At 38.0% G+C, this 27,990-nt stretch overlaps 1 protein-coding gene across 1 annotated transcript in view; it reads right to left on the bottom strand.

Annotated features, from left to right (window-relative positions):
* Positions 1–21,737, bottom strand: part of TARS3 (threonyl-tRNA synthetase 3) — a 29,899-nt gene extending 8,162 nt beyond the window's left edge. Inside the window, exons 1-12 of the mRNA XM_072616840.1 lie at positions 21,360–21,737; positions 17,245–17,337; positions 16,096–16,286; positions 14,768–14,891; positions 10,253–10,374; positions 8,215–8,332; positions 7,025–7,089; positions 6,609–6,687; positions 5,970–6,116; positions 4,596–4,694; positions 1,062–1,228; positions 7–169 (exon numbers count right to left, since the gene is read on the bottom strand). Of these exons, the coding sequence (XP_072472941.1) occupies positions 7–169; positions 1,062–1,228; positions 4,596–4,694; positions 5,970–6,116; positions 6,609–6,687; positions 7,025–7,089; positions 8,215–8,332; positions 10,253–10,374; positions 14,768–14,891; positions 16,096–16,286; positions 17,245–17,337; positions 21,360–21,641 (1,650 nt within the window). The 5' untranslated portion in view covers positions 21,642–21,737. The remainder of the gene's footprint in view (positions 1–6; positions 170–1,061; positions 1,229–4,595; positions 4,695–5,969; positions 6,117–6,608; positions 6,688–7,024; positions 7,090–8,214; positions 8,333–10,252; positions 10,375–14,767; positions 14,892–16,095; positions 16,287–17,244; positions 17,338–21,359) is intronic.
* Between the last annotated feature and the right edge of the window lie 6,253 nt (positions 21,738–27,990).

Genomic DNA, 27,990 nt, shown 5'->3' with positions numbered 1-27,990 from the left:
GCTTACTTGCTCCATCATGCAGAATATATGGGCATCGTCCTGTTGGAATCGTCTGACGCGGGTTAAACCACTTAAAGTTCCAGACAGCTCATTCCGATGAAGAACTCCAAAATCAGCTAGTCTGATAGGCATTTCTCTCCAGGAACGTGGACGATGAGCAAAGATCAGACTAAGAAACATGCAATTATATGAAGATTGTAAGTGACTTTCTAAAGACTATCTGTCTAAAATTGGAATTCAAGATAGAAATCTTGAATTCCTCAACCTGCTTCAAGGGCACAAGCAAGATGTATGAATCTTACTGAATTACATGTCATAGCACCAGATTGAGGGAGAAAGAGCCGTATCAGATATATAACCAAAAGGATCCCTCTTCCTCAGAGAGCATATCTAACTCCCAACTGTCTCAGCAAATAGGGAGAGGACATAACTCCATATTCCTAGAGTGGCCCAATTCCTCTACAATGTATCATTTCAGACCCCATTGTTTCAAGTGAGCCTCATAATAGCCTTGAAGCTACTCACTGAGAATCAAATGTCATCATAACCAACTCTTATATGGAAGAGAGAGAGAGAGAGAGAGAGAGAGAGAGAGAGAGAGAGAGAGAGAGAGAGAGAGAGAGAGAGAGAAAGTTAGAATGGAAGCAACTTGAAAGTAGATACTGTTCCATGTTTTGGTCTTTGAATCATCAATGCCTAACTCGGAGCCTGACACATAGTAGATGCTTAATAAATGCTGGATGATTGAAAAAATTCAAGTATAGAAGTAAAAAAATATATCCTAAGGAGCAATGCCCCCCGCCAAGCATCAAAACAAAAACCTCAAACTTTCCAGTTAACTATCTACTCCTACCAATGACTAAGCATATTTTAAAATAAGTTGTGAAATGAAATATACCAAAAAAAATTTTACCAAGAATTATTTTTAAAAGGACCTCTTTAGAAGAAACCTCTTCAGAACAAACCCAATAAATAGTAGCATAATAAATGTAAGGATGTATCTACACATACACAAAGATACATAAAGTTGAACACTCTGAAATTAGATTGAAAATACTAACCAGTGCCCTGGACAGTTCATGGGTTTAAGGGCGAATGTCTCCTTTTCAACATCAAAAGAAAACATGTTTTCACTATAATGCTGCCAGTGTCCTGATGTTTCCCAGAGTTTACAATTGTAGACATTAGGAGATACCACTTCTGTAAAATTACGCTGATGATATTCCTCCTATGAAATGTTAATTCAAAGAAAAAAATTAAGGAGTAAATCTCTTTCAAGCAAAATTAGACTAGCAATGTACCTTTTTTTATCACTTATGATCATATCTGACATGTATCATTGACTAAATGAGGCCAAATTTCAAATGGTGCAAAAACTGTACTTTACGCTATTTTTTATAAGACAGGAACAAATTGCAAGTACACAAGAAGACTTCTGGGATTCACTTTTTTACCATGGTGGAGTTTTTTTTTTTATCGGTGTGTCAACTAACATATCAATTGCTTTACCAACATATTCCACACCCAAAGTTCCCTACCTCTCCAATGTAAGGAGAAAGGTACATTTTTTAGAGATTTTTTTTTTACATTAACTACCATATAGGGTCAATACAGATTAAGCCCAGCGTCCCACACATAACACATCAATAGTACTCTACAATGATTACTAATGTTCATATTGATGACTCTAAGGTCAAAATGACAATGAAGAACCTGATATACTTTTTAAATCATGTAAAAATATTAAATTGTATCTGTCCCATGTTAAGTATTTTGTTGTAATTTAATTCTTTAAAACAAAAGTTCACCTGTGGGTTACTATATAGGCTAATTTTCAATGAACCAGGATAGTAATTAATAAGAAACTTTTTCTTTGACTATTCTGTATTTTAAAATAAATTACTTTACATTCTGTAGAAAGTTTGTGGCCAATATTCATTATAACTAAATTCTAGTGTCTTTGCTTCTTTCCAATTTTAATTGAAAAAATTTAAACTATAAAAATTTAAGTGGTAAGCGTTCATTACCTAAAAGTAGAAGGCTCTCCCCACATATGTGGCAATAATGATTAAGAATAGACATTAATAACTGACCTTTATATGGCATTTTAAGAACACTTTATATACATTATCTTCTTTGATCAGTTAACTCTACCAGAGAATACCTGTTTCCTAACAACTCCCATTATGGAATCACTAGAAATAAGAAGAGAATGAGAAATATGTTCTGGAGAACATCTTTATCTTGAATCCTTTTTTGTTATGAAAACAAGAAGGCCTGAGCATGCTGGCTTTTCAGGCAACATGTATGATAAAATATTCTCTAAACCTCTGTGTCTGGTGAAGAATTTTTTTTCTTTTCTTCTTTTTTTTTTGCATGAGAAATACTATTAAATCCAATCAAATTTTGTTTACATGCCTACTATTTGCAAAATGTCATGTCACTCCTGTTTAATAGTTCCTTACTGTCTCATGAGTAAATTTCAGACTCCTTTGCTGCCACTCAGTGGCATAATTCTACAGTCACACTAACTCTCCAGTCTTAATCTCATAATAAACTCCCCTTTATGCACTCTAAGATCCAGATGAACTGGACTACTTTCCAATCATCTGAACACATCCCATGTTTCCCCAGTTCCCTGTGTTTGTTTACCCCATTTGCCTCAGATGTCCTTCTTTCTCTCTTATCCATTTAAGTCTAAGTCAAATGCTATTTACTTTTGGAAGGCTTCCTTGACTTTGTTATCAGTAATGACTTTGACCCACTTTATTTGCACTTTCCTAATGTATTCATGTATTATTTTGTACTCTGTTTTTTTGTGTATGTGAATACACAGATGTCTTCTTATTAGACTAAACTCAACAAAGACAAGGCCCATAGATTATATAAATTTTGTACTTCACCCAGTGCCTAGCACAGTATATTATATATAGTCTATACTTAAAATTTTTTTGAATGGATGCTTTTACAAGTTACTCTCTTAATTCTTAAGGGGAGTATTTATCTATTCCTCAAACAAGGGATAGATAAAATCACTAAAAAAAAAAAGACCATTTTGATTACCTGCACAAATAAAATCAACATCACTTGGATGAGGAAAACTGTCAATTAGGAAAAAACATTTTCTGCCAATTGTCTTTGATAAGAATATGATATCAAATGTTTATAGGTATCTAACACAAATCTATATGACCAAGAGTCATTGCTTAATGGGTAAGTGGTTAGAGGACATGAATAAACAAATCTCAAAAGAAAAATTAGAAACTATTATAATTATATGCAAGATTGTTCCAGATCACTCTAAGACAACATGTGGTTTTATGTCAAACCCAGAATACTGGCAAAAAAAAGACATAAGATAGAAAGAGTTAATGTTGGAGAGACTTCCAGAAGATTAGCACGTACTCAACATACTGTTGATGGAGCTGTACGTTGGTATAATCATTCTGGAAAAGCAATTTGGAATTATGCAAAGAAAGTAAGATAAATGTCCATACCCTGTTGGCATATATTCCAAAGAGGTTAAAAAAATTCATAGATACCAAAATATTCAACATAACACTTTTTTGTAATAGAAAAGAACTGGAAACAAAGGAAATAAATCGTAGTCTGTGAATGCAGTGGAACATTACTATTCATAAACAGTAAATATAAAAAATACAGGGATGTATGGGGAGAATTACATGAACTGAAGGGAAGGGAAGTAAACTGAAGCAGGAAAACAATAAACAATATATATCAACGTCCACAGAAAGAGCAATGACAAAAGCAGAACTGAACAATGTATAATTATGATAGCCAAGCTTGGCTCCCAAAAAGAGATGAGCAAATGTATTGCTCTCCCTCCTTTGCAGAGGTGGGACACTATGGATGCAGAACTTGGTATACACTTTCACACTCTGTGGATGTATCAGTTTATTTTGCTGAGCTACTTATTTCCCTCCCTTTTATTCTTTGTTGCAAGAGATGACCTTTTAGGTGAGTAAAAGGGAGGAATATATTTTGAAATGAAGACAATACAAAAACAAAAAAAATTTGAAGGCACTATTCTAGATAAGCAATACAAAGATGAAATGAGATGATGACAATGAATATAATTGCAATCCTTGATTTTGTATATAGATTTCAGATATAACTTAGAAAATATATGTTTAGGAAAAATCCAAACACTTGCATTTTCTTAGGAAAAATAAACGTGCTTCCATTTAAAAAAAAAAAAAATCATATAGCAAACTCTTAGAATTGAAAGTTAGATGACCTAAATTCTAATCCCAGTTCTGGTCCTACCTATTTAAGCTTTGGCACATCCCCTTACCTACCTAGCCCTCAGTTTCCTCATCTCTAAAATTAGGCAGGTGAATTAGATGATCTTGAAGGTCCTTTTTAACTCTAGGTCCTATGATGACATATTGGCCTAAAAATGTTAACGTGTTGAAAACAGAATTAATGAAAGTAGCTTGGAATTTTTCATTTACTATGTTTACTAAAAAAAGGAAAATAAAGTATAAAGGGACTAATATTTTAAAGTTTATGTACCTAAAATGAAGACACCAAATGCTAATAAAGCAATATTTGAAGATAATAAATCCACTTACTTTTATAAAATCTATGAGTGTATTATAGATAAAAGCTCCTCTTGGAAGGAAAAAACAGCTTCCAGGGCTCAGATCATGAAAAAAGAAAAGTTCTTGTTCCTACATTAAAACAATAATATTTTAAGTTTAGTCCTTTTAAATATTTGAATACCCATAATATACCAGGGACAAAACCAGAAAATTTCTACTACATAATCCATGCTTTTCATACGTTGCTGAAACATCTCATAAGAAACAGTAATTCCTTTTTAATAGTTTATGACTGGCTTTTCTTTGCATTGTTGAGCTTTCATTTTCTCCTTTCTTTAATTTCCTAATATATTTCTAGTTTTCTTACTTTACCCTTCCTGATATGTATTTTATGAAGAAAGTATTGATTAATAAAGTATTTTGAAAGAAAAGTAATCATTACTCAACCAATTCTGATTGAAATGGTTTCTTGTGCATGATAGATCCTAAGTAGAGGGTACCCAATATGGGGTAAACATTACGTAGAATAATTTTAATTATTCAAGAATAAGGCATTTAGAAGAGACAAACACAATTTTAAATATGCAATAAGTGAATATGCAGGAATAGATGATGGGATGTAGAATGTTAATTTGAATAGCAAGGAAAGAAACTGGAATGGAACAGACACGGGTACAGAATTAGTTTGTCCTTTTGGAGGTCAGATAAGGGGGGAAAGTAGAAAACAAAGGAAGAATTATAGTAAAAGAATTTAGCTTTACATGACATATTTTAGGCCTACCAAGGTGACATGTTTGTTGCTTGTCCCTCATTTTTGAAGAGGACCCATGACATCACAGGGTGATATATTGACTCGAGCATGAATTGGATTTAAGTGAGGCAGAATTGTGCAAAGTCATCAGCTTCACCCACTCTTCCTGAGTCATCAAAGTCCAGCAGTAAGGCAAAAGTCAAGATGACTGGCAGTGGCCCAGAATGCAGTGGATGACCTTGGTGTCTTTCATGTCTGACCAAGCTCTAAGTGCTCCTGCTTCACAGTGCCTGCTTCAGCTGCCTTCATGGCCATTGGAACAAATTGTTCTTCTCTGCCCATTTCACTGGGGGAAGTCTTCACATGCTTGGGGTACACACCCCCTAAATCACCGATGGGTTTTAGGCCTGTTTGTTACCTTCAACCTGGTGTAACCCGTTTGCCAAAGCGCTTTACTGGGCTGTGGCTACTGCACATCTTGGAGCCCCAGGTGAGAGCTGGGTGCCAGGTGGACACCAACCAAACGTGAATGAGCAGTCCTGACAAGACTAGCAAGCCCTCACACTGCAGGGGCTAGTCCTCCCTGAATAGCCCACATATCCCATTAAAATTAATATTATTTTATTAGTAGCAATTATGTATTTGCGGTATACCTTTCCAATTTTCCTATGGTCTCTGTTTTTTGCTTCCTCTTGGAGCTTTTCCCAGGTTTTCATCATTTTATTATCAGGAAAGGATATTCCATAAATCCTCTGCAAAGTCTCCATGTCAGCCTTTCCTTCCCAATAGGTTGAGGAATTCTACGATTCAAACAAGAAAGAATGTATATTTTAGTAACGATAACAAACATTGAGAAATAAAACTATTTTAATATATTCATAGTTTTTGAATTGCGATATTGATACCGACTATAAAAGAGGCTTCTCTTATAGTACTTTTTTAATTGTCAAATGCTACGCATAAGCCCCAAAGAGATAAAAAATAAAGAGCTCCGTATATATCACCATATTACAACAATTCATACTAAATTACAGCATATGATGCAATATCATGAAATAATATATCAAAAGAGAAACAGATATTATATATAGTATTTGTATTAATGTAAAAGGAGATGATTATAATAATTAGACAAATAAAGATTGCACAAAATTTAAAATTACATTATTTCCAGAAGAAAATGTGAAAACTAATAAAGAAAATAAAATATTTTAAAAGATTTTTAAAAAATATGATAGCCATATTTTAATTTTTAGTCTTCAGTTAATATTATTAGAAATATAAATGCTTACCTTAAATATTTTTATGGCTTTAATTTTTCCAGTGTGTCTTACATGTGGACCTCTACAAAGGTCAATCAGTGGACCACACCTATAATGCAATTAGTGAGATATTCAGGCAGAGTTATTGTTATTTTGACTATTCAAAATATATATATCTATGTAAATATAGATACATATATATGCACCACCATGTGTTTTATTACATTGGCTTTTACATACTTGTAAAGTATTATTACAGCAATTTCTTTTGTTGTTGTAGAGACTATTATTTTTTCTCAATCTTACAAATCAAATTCTACATAGAAATTTTCAGTGTCTGGTAGGAAGAAAGTAATGATTTAACCTAAACTAAAGGACATTTTTCTAGCACTTCCTAATAATGGAGTATTTAGTAATAAGCTCCTTGTTAATGATTTACCCTTTACCTGTATACCGTGGTAGTTGGGGTGTCAACCTTCTCATTCAGGATTCGGCATTTAAATTTATTATACTACAAAGAAAACATGCATATTAGCCATAAACTATTTTAGTAAAAACACTTATATTCAGAAAAAAAGATAATACATTGAATATAGAAAAAAGGTCAAAGGGTGAAGTTTCATTATTAATTTATTTAAATACAGAGGAACATCAAAAATATAATGGCAAAATATTTATTAGTACTGTTTTGCTTTCATTTCTGCATGGTACAAAGTATTTTATAGCAAATATCTATTTAATGGATATAATTATGAAAGGAATAATTGATCAGTGTTAATTTGGCTTCATATCTAGAAATTTTAAGAGAAATACTCAGCAAATTTTCCCCCTGTATTAAGATTTTATTGGGCTATGGTCCTTAAAGTATCCATAACATATATATTAACGAGTATTTTTTTCTATTTTCTGATCCAAATAAACAAATTCTTTATTCTTTGTATAATATTTGGGATATAAGACTAACACTTTTTTAATGTACAATTTTAAAAATAAAATTATCAATATTTACAAACAAGGATGTCATAGAAACATGTAGGCCCAAATGAAATTCAGGGATTGCCAGATTTATGGCTAACAATTTAAAAGAAAAGCAACAAGAAAATCCAAAGAAAATAGCAAAAACTGAGATACAAATTAAATTATAAAAGTAGTTGAATAAAGACAATGTGCTTACAAAGTTAAATAAGTTATAAAAACACACAAAAATTATCCACCTGACTCTTTATCTACTTGTCTCTCTATCAGAAATAAAGCTAAGTCCCAATCAGGAAAGAATGCATGACCCTTTCATCCAATGATTTTAATTTACTTAATTTTACATTGGCAGTTTAATCTTTTCAACAACTTCCTTCCACCAATAGCTACATAAAGCTAGATTGGTGCCATGGATAGATATCCCTCTCTTTCCTATTTCTAGAATTATCAGGAAATATATGGGTAGGTAAATGCAGGAGTTACTGGTTCTGTTAATTTACCCAAAGAACCAACTGTCAAACAATCTGAAAAAAAAATATTTCAGGAGTTATAGAAATTAGGGTTGGGTTTTTTTTGTAAAATTGTTAAGACATTTGCATTATTCTTGCATTATTACATGAGCTGAACACTTCTAAATATTAAGAGTGTTTCAATAAATTACCTTAAACATGTCCAGAAGGATTTCCTTGCTGATTTCTAATCTTTCAAAAGGTTGCTTCTCTTTCATGATAGTTTTACACATATTCTCTAATGTTTGAAATTCTGTACTGGATACTCCTCTAAATAGAAAATAGTATTTTTGTTTACAAGAATAAAAATTAATTTTGAGAAGACATTGTATGTTATCTTCCTAAATGACTTGCAATTATGTTTTATATCTCTAATTGTTATACTTTGTTATCACAAAAAATTGATGGTTTTATAATATCTTTTCCTCAGAGTCAAGGGAACTTTATCTGATCCTTAAAAGCTTCTAAAGTATAAGTAGATATTTCCATTTCACAAAAGGGGAGGGGAGAAAGAGGCTAAGACATTTGCCTATATCTCAGAAATAACTGATGAGAGCACCAAATTATTTTGCTAGACCATAAGAAAACATACGATTGTAGTTACAATTTTGTATTCAAGCGACACTCTTGTCTTAATGTAATCAAAATGTCTTCTCAGTTAATTCTTTAAAATTTCTCACTTCAAAGTCAAGTTCCATACACTTTTTATAGCCTTTTTTAAAAAAAAATCATAACTGAGGTGAAAAATGAAATAATTTTTGTATTCTTGTCATGCAGTTTTAAGTCTATGATCCTAATACTTAAATAAAATATTTCTATTATGATTAAGGCAACATTTGCCAGATTGAAAGTACAAAGGATAGAACACTTCAAAATGCTATATGAAAAATAAACTGAAGCTGAAATAATTACTAACCTCAAGATAGCCATAAATGTGCTAAATCTATTGATTTCTGTTTTGGTTCTTGTGATTCCCACTTTCTGGAAGGCCTCCATTCTGGCCTTTGACCTATTTGTCTAAAATTTAATAAAAGGATTTGTTCTGTGAAGTTTGGATTTAGTCAAAGAGTAGCACTTGCGGACCTAGGGGGCTACATGTGGCTTTGAGGCTGCAGGTTCCCCACCCCTGGTCTAAATCATCTTTCCAGGCCTTCTCAAGTGTTACATCAATGAAGTTCCTTTTTGAAGCCTTTACTAACTTCTCCAACCTGTACTTGTCTTTTCCCTTTCCTGAATTCCTGCCAAACTCAATGATTCATTGATCTGTGTTGTTCTCTAACTGTTTCTTCTCTTTGGCAGTCTTTTTACCTTGACAAATTACATTTGATCCCCTAAAGGAGTCATGAGAATGAGTGAATTGTTTCTTACTTAAGCACAGGGACCAGGACTTGACTTTCTTTTTATCTTTCATAGTGTCAAGCACAGAACTGGGCCCATAGTAGATACTGGCACAGTAATAACTCAGTTTTCTAAGCCTTATCTACTAATGTCCTTCTACGTATTTCAAGCTTTAAATCAAGTGTACTACTCAAAGTCTCCCATACAGACCCTACCCTATTTCCAAGCCTTACCCTGTGCCTCCCACTCTTGGCCTAATGTCTTCCTATTAAAGCCCAACTCAAATGCTACTTCCTCCAGGAAGCCTTCCTTGATTTCTGCCCACCTCAAATTCATTCATTCAACAACTATTTGTAAAACAGTTACTATGTGTCTAGGACTTTGCTACACAGTTGCTAATAACCTTTCTCCCTTTGGATTTCACATAGCATTCTACCGACACATCTCCAATGCATTTACACACACACTCATACACACACACACACACACACATACACACACACACACACACACACTCATACACACACATATAGTTATACTTATATAATTATACAGTTATATGGTTTTCTGTGTATACATGTCTTGGCTCCCTACCAGGCTTTAAACCTCTTGAGGATGATGTCTTAAACGTCTTGAGGATGATGTCATTAAACTAAATTTTGTTATCTCACCCAATTGTCTAGCACATTAACCTGAACACAGTAGGCGCTTAATGTTTCTTTAACTGAAATTAAGACCCTCCAAAAATTATTAAAAGAATAAGATTAGTTATTTGTAACCATTTCAATCAAAATTCTTCTTATTCTAATAGTCAGCATACTCACAGTTAGCCCTAAATTAATCAAAAGTTACCTGTCTTCAATGAACATGTCATAATAAAATCCATTTTCAATAGGTGGGCCATAACACAAGCAGCCTCCATAATAACTTTCCATAGCTTCTCCAAGAATATGAGCACTAGAATGCCAGTATACCTATAGACCATGTAAAGAAAGAATTCATATTGTTAAAAATAATTACAATAATAAAAATAGCTGACATTTATATAGCAAATATAACATTTAACATCTAGGAAGCCTTTTACATACATTATCTTATTTAAAGCTTCCAACAACCCTGTAGAGATCCAAAACTTACTTAGTAATACTCTCCAAATGCAACACTGGAGTCAAGACCTTTAAATATGGCAGAGGAATAAATACAGATAAAGTTCTGACATGGCATCCACAAAGGGATTTAATAAAAATTAGAAAAAAGTTGGTTGACTTTTCAATAACAATGCTTATTTGTGTAACAGTGCAAGAAATTCAGTTCTTTACTCGTGCACAGGGGGAGAAGAGGCTTTTCCATATCTTTTTTCCATATCCTCAGCCCCAGCAATGTCTACAAGTCTAGATCCAAGGCTTGAGATGTACTTCCAATAGAATCAGGTTAGGGGCTGGAGCTGTGCTTTCCCTAGTATAAGAAACTCCATGTAATTGCAGATTGGCACCTTTCCCTTACAGTCTTAAGAGCTGCCTAGAGCCCTAGTATTAGGCTATAGGAGAGGCTACGCAACCAGCGTTGTCAGAGGCAGGACTGGAAACATGGTTCCAAGTTCTGAGATGGGGTCTCTGTCTGTTATGGCAGGCCGTGTGCCTCTCCTGCAGCCAGGGACTCATGTTCAGTCAGCAAACAATCCTTTCCTATTCACATTACAGGGACTATATCTTATTTATTCTTGTATCTTCACCCTCCACAGCAGTTTTCATTTAATAAATGAAAATTTATTCTCTTTACCTCTGCCTCTTAGAATCCCCAGCTTCCTTCAAAGTTCAGCTCAATTGCCCTTTTCTGTGTGAGACCTTTCCTGGTCTCCCTGCTGCCATTGTCTTCACAAAATATATTTTCTATATATTTCAATATATATATGATATCACCCTAATAGAATGTAAGCTTTCTGAGGGCAAGGACTGTTTCATTTTTGTGTTCATATCCCCAACACCTAGGATGATACCTGGTACATAAGAAACATTTGATAAATACCTATCAGTTGACTGGTTTGTTGAGTGAGTGAATTAATCAATTAGTACAGAATGTAGATACAGTCCCCTACAATTCTCACAGAACATAGAAACAAAATAACTTTATAAAGAACTCTGACCCATTTGTGTGTCACTCCCAAGGGCAATGCTCTCTAACTATGGAGCACAGTATCAGGCAAGCTATTTGCTTTCAGGGCTATTAAAATAGCTAAATAATACATTCACATGCATTAAACAATTTCATATTGCTCTACAGAACACTTAGCCACTAATGTATGACACTCACATTTTTAGGTAAATAGGCATTTATTGAATTCTGAGGATAACCAATTTTATTTAAAATGGGGTAAAGTTTTTTTAAAATTTAATTTTTGATTTGCAATTTTTATTCTATATAACTGTAAATTATGTGCATATTATATATGTATTGCCTATATTATATATGCATACATATATACAATATATACTTACACACATATATTAAATTTAGAAACCAATAACAACTATTAGTGTTCTGAATGGATAGGGAGAGTCCATATATTATTACTGGGAGAACTTTATAAAACCTGCAACACATCATGCAAAACATTAGCTTCTCTTATTTTTAGAGGCATGTATTTTTACACCTCCAAATAGGAGGTGTTTATGTTTTCTTAGGCATGAGATCATAGCTGCGCACCACAGTTAAGCCTGCAAACCCTTGGGATATTACCAGAAAGTTCAAACCAGTCCAACAACATTAACCATTCAAATTCTTAACCAGTTCTTGGTCTAGGAGCCACATCTGGGGTACCAGACTGAAACATAATTGGGAAATGTTTAACAAAATAAGTAAAAATACAATACAACATAGATAATGTTAGCTTGTAGTTTTGTAAGTCAATATGCAACCCACAGGCATCTATTTTTAACTGAATTTGACACCACTAGATGAGAAGAATACCGAAGTCCCTCTTAGCTCTAAAATCATGTTTTCTATCAGGCATATGGCTTTGTGGTGTAGCTTTTACCTTTGGAAAAAAATGAACAGAAAACTAAATATACTTTTTTTATTGGCTACTAATGTATCCAAAAAGGCATCATCAACACAAGCGTAACAGATACAGATTAGCTGAACAAACTAGAAATAATTAGCTTAGAGAAGGAAGACTGAGTCAGGACATAATAGCAGTCTTCAAATATCTAAAGGAATATGATACAGAAGAGGGAGTGGACTTATTTCTACTTGATTTCAGGTCATAGAATGGAAATTTCACGGTGGTAAAATCTATAGAAAAATTTCCTATTACAGTTGCCCCTAAATAGAACAGACTCTCTAGAATGACTAGAAATTTCAGCCACTGTAGATATTTAAGAGGAGACTGGATGATCACTTAGTTGAAATATAGATATGATGTATACTTTGCATGGGTATTACATTGACCTCTGAGGTTACTTGTACTTCTATGAATTTTTAGCTTGAAAATCATCTTATGGCAGCATGAAATGCCATTTAGTATATGTATGTGTGTATATACAATATGTATATGTATATGTACACATATGTACATATATACACATGTGTATGTGTATAGACAATACATCTATATTAATATATACCTATACTATACTAAGTATGTATATATACCCATATCTATATATACTTATATTATAGATACATAAATACATACAATACTAAATGGCATAGATATACATATAGATAAATGTATCTATATATACATATACCTATATTAAATGGCATTCTATGCTACTAAAATGATTTATATTTATATATGTACATATAGATCTCTATATAGTTTATGCAGAAATATATGTAGTTGGATAAAAACCTAATAATAATAATGGCAATCAATTGACCTGAGAACGATGCAGTCCTAGAGACAGAGAAGTAAATGGGTAGAGATAGATAGATCTATATAGTGATGCAATAATAGATATAGACATAAATATAGAGAGATATATATTCACATATATGTATACATATCCATAAAGATATAGATTAAGAAGTATATTCTATTTTCTTTTTAGAATACAAAATTAGGGAGGGTGCAAAGTTTTTAATTTACAGCACAGAGCTAATTGTAGGTATGTTTCACCCTTCATCCTACATGCCTTCTGAGATGTGTCAATGAAGTTCTCATAAAGGAATTTGTTACCATAAAGGAATTTAATTTTTAAACAAATGCTGATATTAATTTTCTAAAGTAAGTAATGCTTTAATAAAATGACTAGTAAATAATTCTGTAAATGTGGATTTTGTATAATGCCTTTGCTTAAAGCATAGGACACTGGTACAATGCTGTCTATCCATGGCATCCTGTTTGACTCAGTTCATCCTGATGAATATCTGGTCATTGGATTCAGATGGCTCTGGAGGAGAAGTGAGGCTGGTGACCTGCACAGCCCTCCCTCACTCAAAATAAAGTCAAGTGCAAGTCATGTCATCATTTCTCTGACATCATGATCTTCTTCAAAAACAAAGGACGAACGTAATCAATAGGCATTTGATAAATGTTCATTTATTGACTAGAATCTAGTCATACTTTGCTGTTGGTGAATAATGGGAATATTATAAACAGACCCAAGAACAAAAATGCCCTGTTACTGTAATCAGAGACACAGTATGTTCATAAGGAGGAAAACAAGCATAAGATATAAGCATGTGTCTATGGAAAGCTCTAGAATTAAATGCATTTCAATTTACTTCTTGTTCTATATGGAAAATTAAGCTGGAACTGGTCAATCTACAAAACAGGTTTAGAAGCATTTTGAGAGGAAAAAAAAAAGTCTGACTATCTTCTGTCTGACCATGCAAGGATACCGTGTTTCTGTCCCTGGTCTGTATGTTCCTCCTCCTACTCTCACTTCTCTGTCTCCAGTCCCTACATGTCCTTGACCCGTGTGTTGTGTCGGTCCCCTCACCTTCCTCACATTAGTGAGCTAGTTCACATCAATGAAAAATCACTTTACACAGAGGTCTGCAGAGTGGTCCACTTACATAAAACAAGAACTGTCGGTAAATGTATTAAACATCTACTACATGTTAACTCTGAGAGCAGTGGTGCCAAACTGATGGCTCACAAAACTCCCAGAGGGCTGCTGACTGTAGGAGATAAAAATGTAATTGGGAAATGTTTAACAAAATAAATAAAAATACAATATGCCATAATGTTAGTTTGTGATTTTCTAAGTCAATATGTGACTCAGAAATTCATTTCTATTTATGTGACACCACTGTCTTAGAGTACAAAGACCATGTGTCTCTCTAAATTTCAATGAACTGCTATTTCCATAATAGAGCTTTTAAGTAAAATTTAGACATCAGTTCTTAAAATATACTTACAGCCTGAGCTTCCTCATTATCAAACTTAAGTAACTCTAATGTAGAATCTTCTTCCAATGGACGATCCAAATCCCACAATTCACCATTTACTTTGGCTATTACTGTGTTATCAGCTAGTCCTTGACTAATGAAGAAAAAATAATTTTGAAATTAATTAAACTCTACTGGGCAATGTTATTTATAAACAAAGATGGCAAAAGTACATGCTACATATGTGTGCATAAATACATATACATAAAGTAATGTGATTTAAAGCTTAAATATGTCACACACACATACACACACTCTCTCAAATGAGTCATATTCTCTTCATAGTAATCTCTCAAGGCTGACTCAGTAATGTTGCCATTAGAAAATATTTGGGACTTCTCTTTTGGACCTACCTTCTGAGCCTCTGTCAAATTCTTGTATAATCTCAAGGATGGTATATTTTTGTCATTCTAGGGTAAAAGGATTTTGGACCTATAATAATGCTTATTTCACAGGATCCCAGATCTAGGGTAGGGAGAGATGTCAGAGGACATCTAATCTAACTCCCTCCTTTTATGGATGAGGAAACTGAGGTCGAGGGTTGCCCCAAGGTCATGAAGATAATATGTATATAAAAGTTGGCTTTGAACCAAGTACTCTGGCTCCTTTATGTACCATACTGCCTCCTAAATGTATAGCACTTTATACCTTTCAAAATGTTTTCACATACATTATCTTGTCTAATCCTTGCAACAGTTATCTGAGGTAGGCAGCATGTATGTTATCATGCCCATTTTGTAGATAAGTGAACTGATGCTTGGAGATTCAGTGATTTTCCAATGATCACATACTTAGTGATGGAACTGGGATCAGAACTCAGGTCTTCTGAATTCTAGTCCAGATCTTAACCTTCCTCTCCCACCCCTAAAGTACAAGTGTGTGCACACAGAAACACACACATATACACACATCCATACACATAACTCATGAAAATTATCTGCTTTTTAAAAAGAAGACAAAAACTTCTAAGAACTCAAATAACACAATATTATTAAGTCAAGGAAAAGAGTAGATTTTTTTCTCTGTTATCTTTGATAACCTGTTTTATGTGAATTATGACCTGAAAAATTGAGTATCTGGAGTTGGAAAAAGACAGGATTATATTCTGAGTTATGCATTTCCTGAATTTAAATGGCATTCCTAAGAAGACCAAAGGTGGTGTTGGTGAAGAACCTAGTTCCCATTGGTTTATTCTTATTGATCACAGAAAATGGCATTCTCAGGAAAAAAAAATACCATCATGTGTTTTGCTCAATGACTTGATTAGCACCCATGATCTTCTTTATACCACAATTTACCTAATTCCAGCAGCCACTTGATATGGTGTTGTTTTCCAAGACTCCCCTTCAACTACTTTTCCATCAATCAGCATTATTTTGATCAATTTGCTCTCGTTTGCTGCTCTATGGGCAAGCAAGGTGTCATGCTCTCTCTTCAATGTTTCATAAAGCATCAGTCTATCTTCTATGAAGTTTGGCCCACTACATAACTGTAAATCATTACAAGACAATGACATAAACACATAGCCAACCTTCCTTCTTCCTACTCCCATATATGGACCCATGGCTAGCTCCTTCCTGCCCCCAATTTTCCCATTTTCCATGCATTTGCTCATGCTGTTCCCTCACTTGGACTCTCTATCTCTTCTCCATCTATACGAATCCTGTTTATCTTTAAATAGCACGGTTCAAATTCTACCTTTTCCATAAACCCCTCCAAGACAATTACAGACCATTAATTTCTCTTTCCTCACTTACTTAATGCTACACAAATTACTACTTAATTAGATATAGGTTATCCCAAAAGTCTGAGTGCAGTTTCATGCTAGTATAACTTACAAGTGCCCTAAGATTTTTGAAAGTACACTTATACTATCTTATACTGTTCTTAAATTGGCCTGTTCATGTTAGTCTTAATTCTTCAGATTGTAATTCCTCAGGACCAAGAACAGTGCTCTTATTTTTGTCTTTGTATAGTGGGTAACTAGCACAATGTATTGCAAATAGTAGGCACATAATAAATGCTTCTTAGATGAGATTTATATAAAGGAGGAGCAACCATTTCAACTTGAGACAACTATTTATGTAAGTTGCAAGTACAGGCCCAATAACTGAATGTCTGTTGAAGACCTGCCTAAGTTAGGAAAGTTATCTCACAAAAGAGCTGACCTCCAGGTGAATTTTTCGACCACAGAACTTCACTAAGTATTAGAAGGATTGTGATCTACCTTGGTGAAAGATATGCCCATACAAAAGAAGTCACAGATCCCTGAAGCAAGTTATATAACTGATACCCTACTGCATTTAAGACATAAGTTCTGCATAGTTTTACATACAATATTCTTATAAATTATTTAATTTAATGTATCTAGATAATCACACTTTAATACTCAGTATTAAAAATCAGAGGTAACCCTTTCAAGTATAATCTTATTAAGAATTACTTACCTCACTCTTCAAGCCATTTACAATTTCATTTTCTTTTTTCTTCTCCTCTTTATTTTTACTTTGAACATCTTTTTGATTTGTGGTGGAAGGAAGCTAAAAGACAGAATATTAAAAACCACTCATACAGATGACAAAAAGCAGGACTGGACAAGGTCATTGAGACACCTGAGGGAAGACAATGAATGTAAAATATTGCATAAATATGGGCTATTTATTTATTATTACTGATAGTTCCTGAGGGTGGTGCCAAACAAGAATTCCATGCTCTAGAAATACAAAGTTCATATATCTTTCACTTATGCTGAACCTTCTTCAACTGACAGGCTGAGAAATAATGGCCTAACCAATCATCAATACTAATTTCATCACAGACTTGATACATATACTTTACTTCAACCAATATAAATTTCTTTGGAGTTTTGGGATTTTTTGTCCTTGGAAAAATAATCACTTATGTCACTAGAAAATGGTTATAAAACTACCCCTTAGAAACAATGAAAATTTCATCTAAGATGATACTCATCGACTGCCCTCATACTTGATGGAATGCCTTTGGAAGGGCAGTCCCCAACTAACAAACAGTTGCTTAATAAATTGGTTATTTGACAATCCTCTTCCTCTACCCTTCAGCCCTTAATTATTAATGGTGGCTCCCCTGGCCTCAGCCAGGCCTGAGGTAGAACAGGAGGGATAGGGACTGAGGCTAGTAGGGTTAAGATATAAGAATCATGGAGTTTGGGGATTTTATGTAGGGTAGCCAGGAAAGAAACCATCAGAACATTTAGATCAACTGAACAATTTACTAAATGACAAGCAAGAGATACTTTGGCATTCTTCAAGCAAATAAAACTGATCTTTTTTCTTCTATAGAAAATTTCTGAGAGTGAATTGTTAGAGGTGACAAATGACACAATAAACCAAATATATGGAACCTACCCTTGTGAGGGACCAGCCTACTGGTTCCTAATCTGATTCAATAACAACCCAATTTCACAAATATTTGTTAAGCACCTAGTATCTCTAAGGCACTAGGGATACAAAGTCAAAGAGGAAACAGTCCCTAGACCCAAGGAATTTACATTCTATGGTACGTTCTATGGTATGCACCATATATGCATAAAGTAAAAAAAAGTAATCTGTGGAGGGCAGAACATTAACACACAGACCATTACAGGAACATCTGGGCTGGGCCTTGAAGGAAAGGGATGATATTAAGAGATAGATAGGAAAAGAAAGCACATTCTAGAAAAGTGGGATCATTGGCTCAAATGCATGCTGAGTTCAAAGGACCACCAACAGCCCAGTTTGGCTGGAGTATAGAGTGAATGATGGGAAGAAATATAAAATAAAGCTGGAGAGGTGGACTGGGGCCAGATTATGGATGGCCTTAAATGTCAGGCTATGGAGTTTGTGTTTTATTTCAGAGGCAACTAACTGGGAGCTATCAAAGCTTTTTCAGCAGAGAAGCAATACAGTTAAACCTGCCTTTCAATAAGATTATTTTGGCAGTTGTGTGGAGAATGACTAAGACCAGAAACAGGTAGACTAATTTACAGGCAAGTAAAATTGTCTAGATAGAAGATGATAAGATTCTGGACTAGAGTGATGATCCAATGAGTACAGAAGAGTTAGACATAAAATATGGTAAAGAGAGATGACAGGACTTGGCAACTGATGAAATATGGAGGATGAGACAGAAGAAAAGGTTAAGGATGAGTCCAAAGTTATGAATCTGGGTGACTAGGGAGATAATTAAAAAAAGGGGAAGTTTGAAGGAGTGGAGGGTTTAGGGGGATAGTTGATGAGTTCAGTTTTGGACATGTTGAATTTGAAATGTCTGTGGGCAAAGAGAAATACCCAGGAAGCAACTGATGAAACCAGAAAAAAAAAGAATAAATTATATTGTATCGGTGACTCCTATATTGGAGCAACTTTAGCTCCCTTTCATTATTGTCAGCAACTCAAAGTGGATGTGGATGCTCATGAAACCCCCATCAAAGATTTGAGATGATATCTAGCTCATAATTCAGTTTTATCAGAGATGAAGTGAATTGTAAATGGTGGCTATACAGACTCCAGAATGATGTAAAAGTGCTTCCTGTTCTTACAAAGTATTTATTTCAGGAGCTGATATACACATATACATATATACAAATATAGGGACAGCTAGATGATTGGGCTTGGAGTCAGGAAGATCTGAATTCAAATCCAGCCTCAGACACTTACTGTCTGTGTGATGCTAGGTAAATCACTTAATCCTATTTGCCTCAGTTTCCTCATCTGTAAAATGAACTGGAGAAGGAAATGGCAAACTGAAGTCAGTATCCCTGCCAAGGAAACCCCAAATGGTGTCATGAAGAGTCAGACATGACTGAAACAATTGAATAATGACAACATATAAATATATGTATGTGTGCATATGTATGTAAACACACACATCTGTTTATACTTCATATAATCTGAGAACTGAGGGTTTTATGTCATGGAGTCCATATCTGTAAAGTGCTTAGCACAATGCCTGGCACATAGTAGGCACCTAATAAATGTTTGTTTCCTTCCTTCCTTTGGCAGTCTGGTGAAGACTATGGACCTGTTCAATGTACAAGATAAAATACAAAGGATTACAAAGGAAATCAATTATATTGACATAAAGTTATCAAAATATTTTTCAGAAGCAAATTCATAGACTCCAGGAGAACAGCCCTTGCCCTGGATGGGCAAGGATAATAAGACAAGCCCATGTTTCCTCTGGGACAAAACAAACTCTCCAGCCCGGCATTTAAATCCCTGTACAGTCTGGTTTCCACTCATCTTGCCGACTCTGTATTACATGCTGTAAATTCCAAAGTAGCCTACTAGTCATTCTCCACAATGTATCATGCCACCTGTCTCCAAGCCTTTGCAGTTTGCATGCTACAGGTGAGAAGGGGGTCATCAAAGCTTCCTGAGCAGAGAGTGACACGGTCAGAACAAAGCTTTTGGAACATCAGTTTCAAAGCTGCATAAAATGGATTAAAGGGGGACAAATTTGAGGCAGAAAGATGAGTTTAGAAGGCTAGTGCAATAGCCTAGGTGAAAAGTTTGAGGTCCTGCACATGAATGGAGTGGGGACAGATACAAAAAATGCTGTGGAAGTAGAATCAACCCGACTTAACAATTGATTAGATGGATGAGGAGTGAGGTAGAGTGAAGAGTTGAGAATGACTCCTATTTTATGGAACATAAGCAACTGGAAGAACAGTGGTACCCTCAACAAAAATAAGTTTCCCCAAGAGGTGTCATCCCACCTGTCAGCATAGAGGGGGAAGGAGTGGGAAGGATGAGTTTGAGGACCAAATGTGACCAAATCTTTTCTTCTGAAGAGCTAAACTTGGGATCAATCAACAAGATTTTACCAAGTGCCAACTAAGTGTCAGTTCCAAGTACAAAGCTAAAATAATGAGACACCCGTGCCTCAAAGAGCTCCCGTTTTAACGTAAGGGGTTTATCCAGGTGACGTGTCCAGTAAGCAGTGATGAGGGGCTGTGGCAAGGGAGATAGAGGGGGTCTGGACACGTGGCTAGGCCGGACATCTGCTTATGATAATTGATCACATGGGATCGATGACGTCAGGAAGAAAGGTAACGTCAAGAGAGCCGGCCCGCCAAGGGTGTCTGGTGATGCGGGCATCCAGCCTCCGGTGCCTGCAGAAGGATCGGACCGAGAGGAGAACAGGAGAGCTCCGGGAGGGGGCGGGGCCAGCTGCCTTTTTGTTTCAGTATCCGCGGGGCCCGGTGCTTGCTCCGCGCAGAACCTCACCCCACGCGTGTGGCACTGAACTCGGTGCCATCGTCCTCCATGGTGACGCGGTTGCTCCCGTGACCACTTGCACCCGTTTGGGCCTAAGTGGGAGAAGAGGGAACACTGGGAGGGCGGGGGAGAAACTGAGGGAGGGCAAATCCTCTCGTGGGCACATCACCCAGTTACCGGCCCACTCGCGCCCGCCCCGGCCCCGGGGCTCGGGGAATCCCCGAGACCGAAGGTTTCCTCCGAGGTCAAGGTCAAGGCCTGGCGCCCCCGGCCCCGGCCCAGGCCCGCGCTCCTCGGTCCCCGCCCGGGCCTCGGCCCCGCTTTACCTGAGCTCGGGCGGCCTCGCGGGGCTGCTCGGGCCGCCGGCTCAGCTCCGCCGCCAGGCTGCGCCGCAGGTGCTGGAGCCGGTAGCGCAGCTTCTCGTTCTCGTCCCGCAGGCGCTCGAGCTCCGGGCTGGGGCTGCCGGCCCAGCGCGGCCATGCCTCCGGCCCCGGCTCCGGCCCGGGCTGCGGCGGCTGCTGCTCCTTCAGGCGCCCGATCTCCGCAGTCAGCCAGCGGATGTCCTGCTCCTGCCGCGCCAGGCGAGAGGCCACCGCGTCGGCCGCCATGATCCCGCCGCCGCCGCCGCGGTCCCGCGGGCCGCAGGGGGGTTGGGCCGGGGAGGGCTGTGCGGGTGTGGCCGCGCGGGGAGAGCCCAGCCCGGGAGCCCGGAGCGCGGGGGAGCGCGGGGGAGCGCGGGCGCCGTCACGGACACCCCTCCAGCCCCGGACTTTGAGCTGGCGACGACCTTGGAGGTCGCCTAGGGCGAGCTGCTTCCTTCACGGAGGAGCAGAGGGAGGGAGAGCGCTCCGGGGACTCGGAGCCCCTTTGAGCTCCGGAATGCCGCGATTAGGACAGGAAACAGTGATCGTGCTTTCTCTCCCAGCCACCTTCCCCTCTCTTTCCGAAGTAGAGATCTCCATTTTTCCAGTCACCAGACGCTGGACTAACCCATGCCTCGGTTTTAGCCCAAACCCAGGCATGCAGGAGCTACTGAGCCTGTCCTGGGCCATGCCTTGCTCTCCCGTCCCTCCCACCCACTTTTCAGGCACACCACGGCTTGTTTCTGAAGCAACCCCTCCACCGTGACATCCCCCGTTCAGATCCTTTCCTGGGCTTCCCCTTGTGTTTGTCCTTCGTTCTGGAAAAGGACCAGGACATCCAGATGATGACATGACTTGCAGCTGACTCTGATTTGAGTGAGGGAGGGCTGTGCAGGTCACCAGCCTCACTTTCTTCTCCTGAGCCATCTGGATCCAGTGGCCAGATATTCATCAGGACGGCTGGAGATGGTCCGGGATGCAGTGGGAGACCCTGGCCCTTTCAGGCTAAAGGTCCTGTAGCATTCTCATTTTGAGTGAGATAGCTGGCTTCCCCTTCGCCATAGAGTAAAGTACCCTCTTCATCCTGGCATCCAAGGCTTTCCTCAGCCCCTCCCCAGGTCCCTTGTCCAGTCCGACCTCCCCCCAGTAACACTCCTCTACACGAATCCTTAGCTCCCATCGTGGCCCTTCTCATTCTTGCCCCTGCTGCAACGTTGTTTATGCCCTAAATCCCACTTGGAATATTCTCCTCTCCCTTCTCCTTTATGAACTGTACAGATCCTTTAAGACTCAGTCATGAAAGCTGGGGAAGACAGTTTCAGTTACTGAATGTTTACTGTGTGCAAAGCATTGTGCTAAGTAGTATGAGACCAGAAGCTGTTTCCTAACTAAAATAAACACTCCTGTCCTCCAGGCTAGCCAGAGTGGTACATCAGGGGAATGCTCCAGTCATAACTTGCCTAGATTTTAGCACAACTTTTGACAAAGTGTGGACCAAATGGAATGATAAGGAGTAGGTAAAAACAGTTAGGTGCATTCAGAAGGGTTGAATGATCAGATTCAAAAAGTAATATTTAAGGAGTCAATGTTATTTTAGAGGAAGTCTCTAGTGGAGGGAACCAGGCATCTTTCCTTAGTCGTATTCTGTTCATTTTTGTCAATCAATCAACAAACATTTAGCACTGTGCTAGCATGTGCCATGAACGTATAGCTTACATTCTAATGGGAAAGACAAGTACATGTATAACTATATAGAAATACAGAGAGAATAGACAGGCAGGCAGCAAGTGCTTATTAAATGCTTACTATGTGACAGCCATCGTAATGAGCTGGGGATACAAATACAAGCAAAAAGAAATGATGTCTGCCCTTAAGGAACTTATATTCTAATGGAAGATATCTCTCAAGAGGGAGCTGAGAATGGGGAGGGGGCCTAGGAGTGTAGGGGAGAGAGCTAGAGGGACAGTGTGAAGTCCAGAAAGCTGTCAGACTGCCAGGGCCTTTCCACACAATGGAGACCCGAGGAGAAATTCCCCAATAGGAGAATGGGACCAGAATGGTAAAGGGATGTCTGAGAGTGAGGAGGCCCCGGGCACTGGAAGGCAATTCCAAGGCAGCTAAAGCCCAGAAAATCAGAAGCACAGTTGGCAGACCTGGGCCCTTCCCCAAGGAGGGAATGCTAGCAGTTGGTAGGATCAGAAAAGGTTCCTTGTAGGTGGTGCGTGAGCTGCATCTTGAAGGAAAAGAGAGATTATATGAGCCATAGGGGAGGGGGGAGTGCATTCCAAGCATGGAGAAGGTCCAGGAGAAAGGCATGAAGATGGGACGATGGAGTGTTTTGTATGAGGAGCAGAGAGAAAGCCAGTTTGACTGAATTGAAGAGTGTTCATTGAGGATGTAAGGACTGGCTGCAGACAGATTGTGACAGATTTTAAAAGCTAAATAGAGAACTTTATGTTTTATCCTAAAAGCTATTATGAGCTACTGTAATTAGATTGAGTAGTATCATGACATGGTCAGATCTGCACTTAAGGAAAATCACTTTGGCAGCGGTAGGTAGGCTGAACTGGAGTGGTAAGAGACCTGAGGAAGAGAGACCAATTGGAAGGTTATTGCAAAAGTCTAGTTAAGAGATGATAAGGGTGTGAACTGAGGTAGTAGCAGAATGAGTAAAGAGAAGCATTCAGATGCAAGAGAGGTTTGGAAATAGAAATAGCCAAGACTTGTCAACTGATTAGATATGTAGAGTGAGAGTGAGCAGTCCAGGAAAATGCTAAGATTCAAACCTGAGACACTGGAATGATGTTAGTGTCTAGTTAAAATTAGAAAGTTTGGAAGAGGGGAGAATTTGAGGGAAAAGAAATGAGTTCATTTTTGGTTTGGGATATATCTGGGATATGAATGAAAGAATGAAGAAAGCATTTAATAAATGATTGCTATGTACAAAGACCATGTAAGTGTATTTGTAAATAGTTCCTGTTCTCAGGGAACTCACATTCTAATGGGGGAGACATATATATGAAAGGTTAAATGGAAAGATTCTGTGGTCCTTAGGGTATATGTGTGTTCGTCCTTCTTTGCCAAAGAAGACCATACCATCAGAGAAATGATGACATGACTTGCACTTGACTTTGTTTTGAGTGAGGGAGGGCTGTGCAGGTCACCAGCCTCACTTCTCCTCCAGAGCCATCTGAATCCAGTGACCAAATATTCATCAGGATGACTGGAGATGACCCAGGATGAGGCAATTGGGGTTAGGTGACTTGCCCAAGGTCACATAGCTAGCGAGTGTCAAGTGTCTGAGGTGAGATTTCAACTCAGATCCTCCTGACTCCTGCAGTGGTGCTCCATCCGTTGTACCACCTAGCTGCCCTCCTTAGGGTATAGCAGCAAAACAGATAGTAATACTCCTTTAATGTAAACAGAATCATATTATTTTCTGATTGAACAGGACCAAGGACTTTGGTAGGCAGAACTTTTTTTCCCCTGGTCTTTGAGAGCTGTGGCTATAGTATCAAAACATCCAATTTGAAAAGTTCAGTTGGTATGAAATTGAAGACTAGATATCTAAACCTGAGTCATCTGAATAGAGATCATAGTTAAACCCATGGAGCGGATAAGGTTACCAGGAAAGAGCTTAGAGGGGGGAAGGTGGTCTAGGACAGTACCTTGGGATACACCCCAGGCTGTGCTAGAGTCAGTTCAAACTGACTCACTAGAGCTGATTGTAAATTTACATTTTGGAATTTGGTAAACACTACAAATCAGGGTTTGATCTATTGTTTTGCTGTCTCGTCTTTAAGAAAGTGAAGGAGAAAAAATTAATAATGCAGTCTAAATTTAAAATTGTATCTTGCATATACATATATGTGTGTATATACGTATATATATATGCATATAAGGTGCTACCACCTTAGTTTATTTATGCATATATAAACATACATATATGGGAGGGGAGCTGGGTGTTAAACATTTACTGGCACACCCCTGAATATAACCATAGTTATGGATCATGTGATATTAAGAAGAACTTGGAGACTGCTGTGTGACAAAAAGCCAGAGAGGAGAGAGCATCTGGAAGGGGAAGATGACCAAGAAACCCAGGTTCTATGCCCTCACTGCCACCTTGGCCCCTCTACTATCTTGTGTATCAATACCATGGGAACAGAGTAGCTGAAAAGACTGAGGTAAGAGAGATGGCTTAAGCAAACTCAGGCTTTTTTGCACGCACTGGCTCTAAAACCCTGACTTTAGAACACCAGAGTATCCTCCTGACCTTTCAAAGTCACAAGGTCAGAGACTCCAATCTCCTTTACCTAAAAGGGAAAAGAACAAGTGCAGAGACCAAGGACCCAGGCTTGTTTGTCAGGACCACATGGCCTCAGAGGGGTGAAGATCCTAAGCCCTTACTCCTTACAGCACTGTGGATTCTGGTACATGTGCAAACCCCATCAGCTTGCTTGGCTGATGCAACTTTCCTTCATGGAGTAATTGGAAAGCCTGCTTCCAAAACAGTCATGTTGACATTCAAGAGAAGTCCTTGGAGAGAACGGGCAATGCATAGAAATCCTGTGAGTGTTTTTGGTCTGTTAACCATGTTGTTGAGAGCAACTGTTTTTGATTGGCTGTGTGGTTGAACTTGGGGGAATCTTCCAAACAGCCTGAGTTTGCTTAAGCTATCTCTCTTATCTCATTCAGCTGCTCTGTTCTCATGGTGTTGGATGAGCCATGTGACCCAGAGAAAAAGCCTTAGTCAGGACTGGGGATCCTGCAGCTTGGAGGCCACATATGGCCCTCTAGGTCCTCAAGTGCAGCCCTTTGACTGAATCCAAACTTCAGAAAACAAATCACCTTAATAAAAGAATTTGTTCTGTAAAACTTGGACTTGGTCAAAAGGCCATACCCAAGGACCTAGAAAACCATGTGTGGCCTTGAGGCTGCAGAGTCCCCACCCCTCGGCCTTAGTCCCTTAAGAGCAAGGATTGACCTTTGAGACCCCATCCTATAAGTAGAAGTAGTAGGACTCATCTAGCATTAAGATCGAAATCTAGATGTCAGTTTGGTAGGACTAGTACTATATAGGAACTGAACTAAGCTTTGAGCCTACGACCCCCAGAAACTGAGGTGGTACAAGGGGCAGTGTGCCACTTGGTGCTGGAGGAAATATTTGTTAGTTTATGCAGCATTTTGAAGTAAATATCCTTCTGTAAAAGCTATTGATTTTAAGTGGTTAAATAGAATTGGGGCACTGCCAAACAGTGAGGGGAACCCACCTGGAGGGGGTTCAAGTTGATGGTAATAGAGAAGACACTCACAAACCCCTGAGGACCCCCTAGAAACTTGAGGGGCAATTGAAGCAGCCTGGCTCTGGGAGTGTGAACCAAGCATGTACACACTACTACCCAATGTCCTCTTTTCCCCCCAGTACACACCAGCGGGCACTTTCTGCCCGCATTAGCACCATCTCATACGTGTCAACATTTCCTACAAGTCTAGGGTCTGGTCATAACCCCCAATCTATTTACCCCAGTGGTTTATCCCCAGGGTCCTCTGGGTTGGATTATATTTGAATTATCTGACACTTACACCTAGGGTGGGAAATGAGCCTGGAGGGATGTCAAAAATAGTCCTAGCATTACTGCCAGTACTAGGAGAAAAAAGCTAAAACCTTGACTCACATACATAATAAGAGATAACCAGGTCATGTAGTTGTATAAGCGCCAAATGAGTAAGAATTATACATTCTTTGGGAAATGAAAGTAAGAAAAGATCATTGGGCTGATGTAATTAAAAAATGAGATCAAAGATGCTCACAGGATCATACACCTAGCACTACAAGGAACCTCAGTGGTCATCTAAGTCCAAGCCCCTCATTCTTACAGACACAGAAACTGAGGCTCAGGTAGTTTAAGTGACTTGCCCAAGGCCATGTTTCTAGTAAGTGTCAGAGGTGGGATATGAAGAAAAGTCCCTTGACTTTGGAGTTAATTCTATTGCCAAGGTACTGCATTGCTAGTATTTAGCTATAGCTGAATAAGTAGCCTATGTAAATACTTTCATTTTCTAAAAAGAGATATTTAAAAAGAAGATGTAACCTGGAGAAGTTGATAACATTCTAATAAACAAATAAATGTGTTAATGTTTTCTTTCCCATATTTTGCTGCTCCCTCTACCTCAGAAATACTCTATGACCTTGGAGTGTTGAATCAGTGCTGGGGTGCTCTCAGGACAGCCCCTGCCTCCGCAGTATAAGAACACCAAAGATTTGGGTGTAGCTGTGAGAATGTAGAGCAAAGGTCACTGGTTCCCTTTTTCCCTTTGATAAATTAAAAGTAAAGTGTTAGCAGGTTGGACCTGAACACGTCTTTCTGGCTCATTGCCTCCACCTAAATAATCTGGAAGCCTCAGTGTTTAGCACCAACGGGGGTGTTATCACCAATTTCCTTTGAAAGCACACAGTCCATTAGGGTCAAAGAACAAATCAGTCTGATTGCAAGCAAAAAAAACAAAACAAAAAACCCACCAAAAAACCAACCAGGCTCACAAAGAAAGTAATCACCAAGTATAAATTAGAAGGGGACCAAAGTTCTTTTTC

Source organism: Notamacropus eugenii, chromosome 1, assembly GCF_028372415.1.
Source record: "Notamacropus eugenii isolate mMacEug1 chromosome 1, mMacEug1.pri_v2, whole genome shotgun sequence".
Classification (NCBI taxonomy): domain Eukaryota; kingdom Metazoa; phylum Chordata; class Mammalia; order Diprotodontia; family Macropodidae; genus Notamacropus; species Notamacropus eugenii.
This window is presented reverse-complemented; position numbering and strand designations above follow the sequence as displayed.